The following is a 12128-nucleotide window of genomic DNA, read 5'->3' as shown; positions in this document are numbered from 1 at the left end:
CAAAAGCTTTTTTAGCTATGTGAAGAGAAAGAAGATAGTTAAGAACAATGTTGGCCCTTTGAAGAATGAATTGGGAGAAATTGTTATGGGAAACCGGGAAATGGCAACAGAATTTAATGCATACTTTAGATCTGTCTTCACCAGGGAGGACACAAGCAATCTCCCAGATGTATGGATGGGCCAGGGTCATAAGATATCAGAGGAATTGAGACAGATTGACATTAGGAAAGAAACTGTGATGAGTAGACTGGTAGGACTGAAGGCTAATAAATCCCCGGGTCCAGATGGTCTGCATCCGAGGGTTCTAAAAGAGGTGGCTCAGGAAATTGCAGATGCATTGGTAATCATTTTCCAATGTTCCTTAGATTCAGGATCAGTTCCTGAAGATTGGAGAGTGGCTAATGTTGTCCCACTTTTCAAGAAGGGAGGGAAGGAGAAAACGGAGAACTATCGCCCTGTTAGCCTAACGTCAGTCATGGGGAAGATGCTTGAGTCCATTATTAAGGACGAAATAGTGGCACATCTAGATGGCAGAAATAGGATTAGGCCGAGCCAGCATGGATTTACCAAGGGCAAATCATGCTTGACTAATCTGTTGGAGTTTTTTGAGGGTGTAACAAGGATGTTAGATGAGGGTAAGCCAGTAGATGTTGTGTACCTAGATTTTCAGAAGGCATTCGATAAGGTGCCACATAGGAGATTGGTGAGTAAAATCAGAGCTCATGGCATTGGGGGCAGGGTTTCAACATGGATAGAAAACTGGTTGGCAGATAGAAAGCAAAGGGTAGCAGTGAATGGGTGTTTCTCAGACTGGCTGGAGGTGACTAGTGGGGTACCACAGGGCTCTGTATTGGGACCACAGCTCTTTACGATTTATGTCAATGATTTAGATGAGGGCATTGAAAACTATATCAGCAAGTTTGCTGACGATACTAAACTGGGTGGCAGTGTGACATGCGAAGAGGACGTTAGGAGAATACAGAGAGACTTGGATAGGCTGAGTGAGTGGGCAGATACTTGGCAGATGTCATTCAATGTGAATAAATGTGAAGTTATCCACTTTGGAAGCTGGAACAAGAGGGCAGGGTATTGTCTGAACGGTGTCGAGTTAGGTAAGGGAGAAATGCAAAGAGACCTAGGAGTCCTAGTTCACCAGTCAATGAAGGTGAATGAGCAAGTGCAACAGGCAGTGAAGAGGGCAAATGGAATGTTGGCCTTTGTTACAAGGGGAATTGAATACAAGAGCAAGGATGTTCTTTTGCATTTGTACAGGGCCCTGGTGAGACCACACCTGGAATATTGTGTACAGTTTTGGTCTCCAGGTTTAAGGAAGGACATTCTGGCAATTGAGGAAGTGCAGCGTAGATTCACTAGGTTGATTCCTGGGATGGCAGGGCTGTCTTACGCAGAGAGATTGGAGAGATTGGGCTTGTACATGCTGGAATTGAGGAGATTGAGAGGGGATCTGATTGAAACGTTTAAGATAATTAAATGATTTGATAGGATTGAGGCAGGAAATATGTTCCAGATGTTGGGAGAGTCCAGTACCAGAGGGCATGGATTGAGAATAAGAGGTCAGTTATTTAAAACAGAGTTGTGGAAAAGCTTCTTCTCCCAGAGAGTTGTGGAGGTGTTGAATGCACTGCCTCAGAAGACGGTGGAGGCCAATTCTCTGGAAGCTTTCAAGAAGGAGCTGGATAGATATCTGATGGATAGGGGAATCAAGGGATATGGGGACAAGGCAGGGACTGGGTATTGATAGTGAATGATCAGTCATGATCTCAGAATGGCGGTGCAGACTCGAGGGGCCGAATGGTCTACTTCTGCACCTATTGTCTATTGTCTATTAACTCCTTTCCTGTCCATATACCTATCCAATTTTACCTTAAATGACACAACTGAACTGGCCTCTACTACTTCTATAGGAAGCTCATTCCACACAGCTATCACTCTCTGAGTAAAGAAATACCCCCTCGCGTTTTCCTTAAACTTCTGCCCTCTCAAATCATGTCCTCTCATTTGAATCTCCCCTACTCTCAATGGAAACAGCCTATTCACGTCAACTCTATCTATCCCTCTCAAAATTTTAAATACCTCGATCAAATCTCCCCTCAACCTTCTACGCTCCAATGAATAGAGACCTAACTTATTCAACCTTTCTCTGTAACTTAAGTGCTGAAACCCAGGTAACATCCTAGTAAATCGTCTCTGCACTCTCTCTAATTTATTGATATCTTTCCTATAATTCGGTGACCAGAACTGCACACAATATTCCAAATTTGGCCTCACCAATGCCTTGTACAATTTTAACATTACATCCCAACTTCTGTACTCAATGCTTTGACTTATAAAGGCCAGCGTTCCAAAAGCCTTCTTCACCACCCTATCCACATGAGATTCCACCTTAAGGGAACTATGCACTGTTATTCCTAGATCTCTCTGTTCCTCTGCATTCCTCAATGCCCTACCATTTATCCTGTATGTTCTATTTGGATTATTCCTGCCAAAATGTAGAACCTCACACTTCTCAGCATTAAACTCCATCTGCCAACGTTCAGCCCATTCTTCTAACCGGCATAAATCTCCCTGCAAGCTTTGAAAACCCACCTCATTATCCACAACACCTCCTACCTTAGTATCATCGGCATACTTACTAATCCAATTTACCACCCCATCATCCAGATCATTTATGTATATTACAAACAACATCGGGCCCAAAACAGATCCCTGAGGCACCCTGCTAGTCACTGGCCTCCATCCCGATAAACAATTATCCACCACTACTCTCTGGCATCTCCCATCTAGCCACTGTTGAATCCATTTTATTACTTCAGCATTAATACCTAACGACTGAACCTTCTTAACTAACCTTCCATGTGGAAGGTAATGAAATAGGTCTGTATGAGGCACAATCAGTAGGATCTTTATCCTTTTTGAGAATTAAAGAAATAGAAGCTTCATAAAAAGTAGAGGGTAAATCACTTTTCACAAAAGAATCTTAAACATCTCCAACATATATGGAGAAAGTAATTTTCCAAATTTTTTATAAAATTCTACGGGATAACCATCAAGTCCCGGGGCCTTACCAGATTGCATTGAAAAAATAGCTTTATGAATTTCGTTTCTTTCTTTTTCAATCTTTTTATTAATATCAACATAGTAAGATTGATACATAGTTATTGGGATTTCAAAATTGCAAAATTAAAATGAGCATAAAAGGGTACATAAGCAAATAAGAACAATATAGTTAAGTCTTCCCAAATCATACGTGATACAAATATAATATAGACAAGACAAAAAAAAACTAGGTATATCCATATGAAAAAAAGAACAAAAAAAGAAGAAAAAGAGAAAAAAAACCCAAAAAACAAGAACTAATCTAACAATCAGCTTTATGAATTTCGGATTCAGTAATTTGGGCATCAAGAATTTTTTGATCCTCAGCAGAAATTATAGGAAAAGCAATTTTTCGTAAAAAAAAATTCATTTCAGAAGAGTCTACTGGACATTGAGATTTATAAAGCTCAGTATAAAAATCTTGAAAAATCTTATTAATTTCTTCATATTCCCGAGCCAGGGTACCATCTTTTCTACAAAGTTTCAAAATTTCCTCTTGGCTCCGGCTGATTTTAATTGAGATGCAAGTAGTTTATTATTTTTATCTCCAAACATATAAAATTGTCTCTTTAACTTAAGCAGATAACCTTCAATTGGATGAGTTAATAATAGGTTATATTATGATTGAAGTTCCACCCTTTTTTTAAATAAGTCAATATTAGGGAAAGTCGCATAGATATTATCTAAATCTTTAATTTGTTTTGAAATTTTATCTAATTCTGTTTTAGTCTGTTCTTTAAGTTTAGCTGAATAAGAAATAATCTGACCACGTAAAAATGCTTTGAATGTATCCCATATAATTAATTTAGACATACGTCCTATATCATTAAAAAGAAAAGAATTCGATAAAAATGATGAAGTCTGAGACATGCCATGGTGGATGGCCAAAAACGACATCATCAAATTCAAAGGACAAACTCAAAGGCGCATGATCAGATATAGCAATAGCGTCATATTCACCTTGATAGTGTCAAAAAACATTAGGCAAAAGGCGGGGATCAACTATAATATAATCAATCCTTGAATATTTTTTATAAACATGTGAAAAAAAGGAATATTCTCTATTATTAAGGTGTAAATTCCTCCATAATTCGATCAGCCCAAAATCGGTCAAAACTGACGCAGAATAATTTGGAAGTTGCTGATTAGTTGAGCTCTTGTCATTCATGGGATTTAAACAACAGTTAAAATCTCCACCCATTATCAATATATACTCATTTAAATCTGGCAGTAAAGCAAATTTTTTTTTTAAAAAAGGATTGTCTAAATTAGGACCATACAAATTAACCAAAACAACCTATCTATTACAAATCACTCCTTTAACAATTAAAAATCTACCATTAGAATCTGATTCGATATCCTCTTGAGTAAATATATTGGATTTATATAAAGATAGACACGCCCTTAGTTTTGCTCTGAGAAGTAGCATGGAGCTGTATTCTATTCCACCAGCGAAAAAATTTATTTTGATCTCCCGCCCTGATATGCGTCTCCTGAGCAAAAATTATATCAGGTTGGAATCGATTAATAATTTTAAAAGTCCTTTTTCGTTTAATAGGATGATTCCAACCATGTACATTCCAACTTATTACATTAATCCGTTTAGCTGCCATACTATAATTTTATTCCAATTTACTTTATACATGCGCAGAACACATTCATTTCCTCCCACGTTCCAACCACATGCAGGATCAGTGAGTTCATCAGCTGTGCTGTAAATTTTCTTCCTGATGTGTGTGGGTGAGAGATAAAATCAGGGTATGTGGGAGCATTTGTGTAAATGGGTTGGCATTAGCTAGTTGGGTTGAAGAACCAACTAGGAATTGGCTAGTTAGTGTGACATTATTACAGCTCGGGCCGTCAGAGGTTGGAGTTCAATCCCAATGTCACCTGTAGAGTGTCTGTATGTCTTACCCCTGGATTGCATGGGTTCTCTCCAGGTGCTCCAGTTTCTTCCCACAGTCCAAAGAACATACTGGTTAGTAAGTTAATTGGATATTGTATATTGTCCCATGATTAGGTTAGGGTTAAATTGAGTTTGCTGGATGGTATGGTTTAAAGGGCCAGAAGGGCCTATCTGCACTGTGTTATTTATATAAATAGGTAGATTTCTACTTCTACTTGTGACAAGGTGCTAATAAATCCAGGGGTGTATGTAGGAGGAATTTATTTAGAGAGTAACAGGCTCTTCTGACCCAATGAGCCTGCATTGCCCAATTGCACCCAAGTGAACAATAACCTCCTAACCTGTATGTCTTTGAAGTGTGGGAGGAATCCAGAGCACATGGAGGAAACCCACGCGGTCATGGGGAGAACGTAGAAACTCCTTACAGATAGGGAATTGAATCTACATTGCTAACAATGTAATAGCTGCTACACGACCAATCAAAAAACAGGTGAGTGTAAGATGGACTGAATGATGTCGGTAAGCCAGAATTTGTCTGCTCCTCGCTGACTATTCTGCACTGTCCTTGTAGGATTCTGTACGGCTGCTGGCGGTTGAGGCCTGCGTCTGCATTGCACAGCTGCTGAAGCACGAGGAGCTGGAGAAGATGGTGATGCCCACGCTTCGCCAGGCCATGGAGGACAAATCGTGGCGTGTACGCTACATGGTGGCAGACAAGTTCACTGTGGTATGCTGGTGGAGGGAGCCATGCTTCAATGGGAGGGAAGGGAAAAAGTGACCTGTGATTAATGGGAGTAAATCTTACTCAACAGGCTGCATCTACAGCTGTTAAGACTGTGACATCCCTTAAGGACAGAGGTTGAGAGATGCTGGAGATCCAGAGTATCACGCTCAAAATGCTTGAGGACCTCAGCTGGTCAGGCAGCATCTACGGAGGAGTATAAAGTTGACATTACAGGCTAAGACCTTTCATCAGACTGCTTATTCCCCTCCATAGGTGCTGCCATACTTGCTGACTTCTTCCACTGGCAGATCTCATCCCTCTCTCCTCTCCCCAGTCCACTTCTCTTTCTCTCCCTAGCATTCAGAATCAGGTTTATTATCAAAGACATATATTATGAAATTTGTTATTTTGTGGCAACTGCAGTGCAATACAAAAATTACATTAAGTTACAATATAGAAATCCAATAAATAAAAGTTATTTCTCACCATTCCACAAAAGATCAATAGAGAGGAATAACATTCAGACAACACATCCTCCCTTAGGTGTTACAGAGTTCACAAATTGCAACCCTGGAATGTGGGATATAGAATAGAATACACTTTCAATGAACTTATCCAGAAATCTATGTGCCTTCATTGTTCAATCATCCTTCCCCATTGATCACCCGCCTGGCTTTTATCCCTGCAAACAGGACAAGTGCTACACCTGCCCATTCACATCCTCCCTCACCACCATTCAGGGCCATTTCTAGGTGTGGATCAATTGCCCTGTGATTATATCCAGTGCTCTGAATGTTCTTCCTCGATATCGGTGAGACCAAAGGCAGATTGGGGGACTGCTTTGTTGAACACCTTCTCTCCATCCACTACAAAAGGCCTGAGTTTCGTTTCAGTTCTGTTTCCCATTTCCTTTCTGACTTGTCTGTCCTTGGCTGTCTCTACTGCCATGATGATGCCAAACTCAGGCTGGAGGAGCAACACTTCACTCTATCTGGGTAGCCTCCAACCTGACAGTATGAACGTTGATTCTCCAACTTCCAGTAGTTTCTGTACCCTCCCCCCATGTCCTACCTTCTCATTCTGGCTTCTGCCCTCTTCCTTTTCAGTCTTCATAAATAGAAACATAGAAAATCTACAGCACAATACAGGCCCTTCAGTCCACAAAGCTGTGCCGAACATGTCCTTACCTTAGAAATTGCCTAAGGTTACCTATAGTCCTCTATTTTTCTAAGCTCCATGTACCTATCCAAGTGACTCTTAAAAGACCCTATTGTATCTGCCTCCATCACCGTTATCAGCAGCCCATTCCATGCTCTCACCACTCTGTGTTAAAATCTTGCCCCTGACATCTCCTCTGTACCCGCTTCCAAGTGCCTTAAAACTATGCCATCTTGTGCTAGCCATTTCAGCCCTGACCAAAAGCCTCTGACTATCCACATGATCAATGCCTCTCATCATCTTGTACACCTCTATCAGGTCACCTCTCATCCTCTGTCACTCTAAGGAGAAAAGGCCGAGTTCACTCAGCCTATTCTCATAAGGCCTGCTCCCCAAACCAGGCAACATAGAACAATACAGCACAGTACAGGCCCTTCTGCCCAGTGTTGTGCCAACCCTTAAACCCTGCCTCCCATATAACCCTCCACCTTAAATTCTTCCATATACCTTGTAAATTACATCCTTGTAAATCTCCTCTGCAGCCTTCCTATGGTTTCCACATCCTTCCTGTAGTAAGGTGACCAGAACTGAGCACGATATTCCAAGTGGGGTGTGACATGGGTCCTATATAGCTGCAACATTACCTCTCAGCTCTTAAACTCAATCCCACGATTGATGAAGGCCAATGCACTGTATGCCTTCTTAACCACAGAGTCAACCTGTGCAGCAGCTTTGAGTGTCCTATGGATTCGGACCCCAGGATCCCTCTGATCCGCCACACTGTCAAGTGTCTTACCATTAATACTATATTCTGCCATCATATTTAACCAACCAAAATGAACCACCTCACACTTCTTTGGATTGAACTTCATCTGCCACTTCTCAGCCCAGTTTTGCATCCTATCAATGTCCTGCTGTAACCTCTGACATCCCTCCACACTATCTACAAAACCCCCGACCTTTATGTCATCAGCAAACTTACTAACCCATCCCTCCACTTCCTCATCCAGGTCATTTATAAAAATCACAAAGAGTAGGGGTCCCAGAGCACATCCCTGAGGCACCCCACTGGTGACTGACCTTCATGCAGAATATGACCCATCTACAACGACTCTTTGCCTTCAAGCCAGTTGTGGACCCACAAAACAATGTCCCCTTGGATCCCATGCCTCCTTACTTTCTCAATAAGCCTCGCAAAGGGTAACTTCTCAAATGCCTTGCTGAAATCCATATATACTACATCTACTGCTCTACCTTCATCAGTGTGTTTATTCACATCCTCATGAAGTTCAGACAAGCTCGTAAGGCATGACCTGCATTTGACAAAGCCATGCTGACTATTCCTAAAGATATGCCTCTCCAAATGTTCATAAATTCTGCCTCTCAGGATCTTCTCCATCAACTTACTAACCATTGAAGTAAGACTCACTTGTGTATAATTTCCTGGACTATCTCTACACCTTTTCTTGAATAAGGGAACAACATCCACAACCCTCCAATCATCCGGAACTTCTCCCGTCCCTATTGATATGCAGAGATCATTGCCAGAGGCTCAGCAATCTCCTCCCTCACCTCCCACTGAAGCCTGGGGTACATCTCATCCGGTCCCGGTGACTTATCCAACTTGATGTGTTCCAAAAGCTCTTCTTCTTGACTAGATTTACGGCAGCCTTTGTACCCCACAGTTCCTGTACCCTACCATCCTTTCGGTCTCATCGGAACATACCTATGCAGAACCCCACACAAATACCCCTGATCATTTGCCACATTTCTTCAGTACCTTCCCTGAGAACATCTGTTTCCAATTTGTGCTTCCAAGTTCCTGCCTGATAGCCTCATATTTCCCCTTACTCTAATTAAACACTTTCCTAACTTGTCTGTTCCTATCCCTCTCCAATGCAATTGTAAAGGAAATAGAATTGTGATCACTGTATCCAAAATGCTCTCCCACTGAGAGATCTGACACCTGACCAGATTCGTTTCCTAATACAAGATCAACTATAGCCTCTCGTAGGCTTATCTACATATTGTGTCAAGCAACCTTCTTGAACACACCTATCTAAACCCCTCCCTCTAGGGAGATGCCAATTGATATTTGGGAAATTAAAATCTCCCACCACAGCAACCCTGTTATTATTGCACCTTTCTGGAACCTGTCTTCCTATTTGCTCCTCAATGTCCCTGTTACTATTGGGTGGTCTTTAAAAAATACCCAGTAGAGTTATTGACCCCTTCCTGTTCCTAACTTCCACCCAGAGAGATTCCGTAGACACCCCTCCACAACTTGCTCCTTTTCTGCAGCCATGACACTATCTCTGATCAACAGTGCCACACCCCCACCTCTTTTACCTCCCTCCCTGTCCTTTTTGAAACATCTAAAGCCTGGTACTCGAAGTAACCATTCCTGTCCCTGAGCCATCCAAGTCTCTGTAATGGTCACAACATCATAGTTCCAAGTACTGATCCACACTCTAAGCTCATCCGCTTTGTTCATGATACTCCTTGCGTTAAAATACACATCTCAAACCATCGGTCTGAGCGTGTCCCTTCTGTATCAGCTGCTTATCCTCCCTCTCACACTGTCTCCAAGCTTTCTCTATTTGTGAGCCAACCCCCTCTTCCTCCATCCCTTCAATTTTGTTCCCACACCCCAGCAATTCTAGCTTAAACTGTACCCAGTAGCCTTAGCAAATGTCCCCGCCAGGATATTGGTGTTCCTGGGATTCAATTGCAACCCATCCTTTTTGTACAGGTCACACCTGCCCCAAAAGAGGTCCTAATGATCTAGAAATCTGAATATTTGCTGTCTGCTCCAATCCCTCAGCCACACATTTATTCTCCACCTCATTCTATTCCTATTCTCACTATCACGTGGCACAGGCAGTAATCCCAAGATTACTGCTTCTCAACTTCTTTCCTAACTCCCTGTAGTCTGCTTTCAGGACCTTCTCCCTTTTCCTACCTATGTCATTGGTACCAATATGTACCACGACCTTTGGCTGTTCTCCTTCCCATTTCAGGATATCATGGACGCGATCAGAAACATCCTGGACCCTGGCACCTGGGAGGCAAACTCCCATCTGTGTTTCTTTTCTGCATCCACAGAATCGCCTGTGTGACCCCCTAACTATAGAGTCCCCTATCATCTTCATCTTCCTTTCCCTACCCTTCTGAACCACAGAGCCAGACTCTGTGCCAGAGGCACGAGCACTGTCACTTCCCCCAGTAGGCCATCTCCCTCAACAGTACTCAAACAGGAGTGCTTATTGTTAAAGGGGACAAACACTGGAGTACTCTCCAGTACCTGACGCCTGCCCTTCCCTGTCCTGACTTACTGTCTCCCGAGGCCCCGATGTAACTACCTGCCTGTATCTCCTCTCTATCACCTCCTCACTATCCCTGACCAGAGGAAGGTCATTGAGCTGCATCTCCAGTTCTTTAACACGGTCCCGAAGGAGCTGCAGCTCGACCAGAAACTTTGTTTATTCCCCTCCATGAATGCTGCAGAATCTGCTCAGTTCCTCCAGCATTTTGTGTATGTTGTTCTAAGTTTCCAACATCTGCAGAATCTCTTGATTTTATGAGCATGATTTACTATATAAATCATGTTGGGGCATCACAGAAGACAGAAAATCTTGATACATCTGCTTTCATAAACTGCAAACCCCTGCAATGTGAGGGTCACCTGTGTCACAAAGAAGAGATGATTTATAGATGTTGGAATCCACCCAAAATGCTGGACGAACTCAAAGGGCAGGCAGCATCTATGGAAAGGAGCCAACTGTTGTAGTTTCAGGCCAAGACCTTTCATCAGAACGAGAGAAAAAAGATGAGAAGTCAGAGTAAGAGAGTGGGGAAGGGGAGGAAGCAATACAAGATAGTAGGTGTTAGGTGAAGGCTGAGGGGGGATGGGGTGAAGTAAAGAGCTGGGAAGTCAATTAGTGAAAGTGATAAAGGGCTGGAGAAGGGGGAATCTGATAGAGGACAGAAGGCCATGGTTGGAAGGAAAAGAAGAGAGGTGACGGACAGGTAAGGAGATAAGGTGAGAGAGGTAGATGGGAGTGGGAATGATCAGTAATTTCTGCCATCTCCAATGGGGTCCCACCAAGCTCGTCTTTCCCTCCCATCCCCCCTACGTTCTGCTTTCTACAGGGATCGCTCCCTGCATGCCTTGTCCATTCGTCCCTCCCCACTCATTTCCCTCCTGGCACTTATCCTTGCAAGCGGAACAAGTGCTACACCTGCCCCTACATCTCCTCCCTCACTAACATTCAGGGCCCCAAACAGTCCTTCCAGGTGAGGCGACACTTCACCTATGAGACTATCGGGTCATCTACTGTATCCGGTGCTCCTGGTGTGGCCTCCTGGTTATCAGTGAGGACCCGACGTAGATTGGGAGACCACTTAGCCGAGCACCTACATTCTGTATGCCAGAAAAAGCGGGATCGTCCAGTGGCCATCCATTTTATTTCCACTTCCCATTCCCATTCTGACATGTCTATTCATAGCCTCCTCTACTGCCGCGATAAGGCCACCCTCAAGTAGGAGGAACAGCACCTTACATTCCTTATAGATAGCCTCCAACCCAATGGCATGAACGTGGATTTCTTGAACTTCCGGCACTGCCCCCCACCCCCCCCCCCGACCATTTTCCTCTCACTTTATCTTCTTACCTGGCCATCACTGCTCTCTGCTGCTGCTCCTCCATTTTTCCATGGCCTTCTGTCCTCTCCTCTTCTCTAGCCCTTTAGCTCTTTCACCATTCAATTTCCCAGCTCTTTACTTCAGCTCTCCCCCATCCCAGTTTCACCTATCACCTGCTACCTTGTATTTCTTCCTGCCCTCCCTCCCACTCACGAGCAGATCCCCCATTACCTCTGGGTGCCCTGTCCAGTTCTCAGCACTGCGCTCATCCAAAACACACCTCGCTGTACTTCTCCTGCTATGACTTGCTCTCCTTTTACGTATTGCACAGATGTTACTTCAAAGGCCAGCCCTTCCTTCCCAACCACTGCAGCCTCCTTCAGACTTACTCAGTCTCTGCATGCCTCCAGTCTAACCCACCCTCACCTCCTCCCACCACTCAAGCCTTTTCGAGCCATGCTGCCAGCAACCTACAATTTAACATCAGCTTAATCACGGGACAATTTACAGTGACCAATTAACCTACTAACCAGTACATCTTTGGAATGTGGGTGGAAATCGGAGCATCCAGGGAAAGCC

General features: G+C 43.3%; 1 protein-coding gene across 1 annotated transcript in view; it reads left to right on the top strand.

The window, feature by feature from the left end:
• LOC132389290 (serine/threonine-protein phosphatase 2A 65 kDa regulatory subunit A alpha isoform-like) overlaps window positions 1–5750 on the top strand; it is a gene marked incomplete at its 3' end in the record, with an annotated part of 36764 nt that extends 31014 nt beyond the window's left edge. Inside the window, exon 8 of the mRNA XM_059961792.1 lies at window positions 5595–5750. Coding sequence (XP_059817775.1) covers window positions 5595–5750 — 156 coding nt within the window. The remainder of the gene's footprint in view (window positions 1–5594) is intronic.
• Window positions 5751–12128: the final 6378 nt, after the last annotated feature.

This window comes from Hypanus sabinus, unplaced genomic scaffold (genome assembly GCF_030144855.1).
Source record: "Hypanus sabinus isolate sHypSab1 unplaced genomic scaffold, sHypSab1.hap1 scaffold_526, whole genome shotgun sequence".
Lineage (NCBI taxonomy): Eukaryota > Metazoa > Chordata > Chondrichthyes > Myliobatiformes > Dasyatidae > Hypanus > Hypanus sabinus.
Note: the sequence above shows the minus strand (reverse complement) of the source record. Positions and strands in the feature narration are given on the sequence as shown.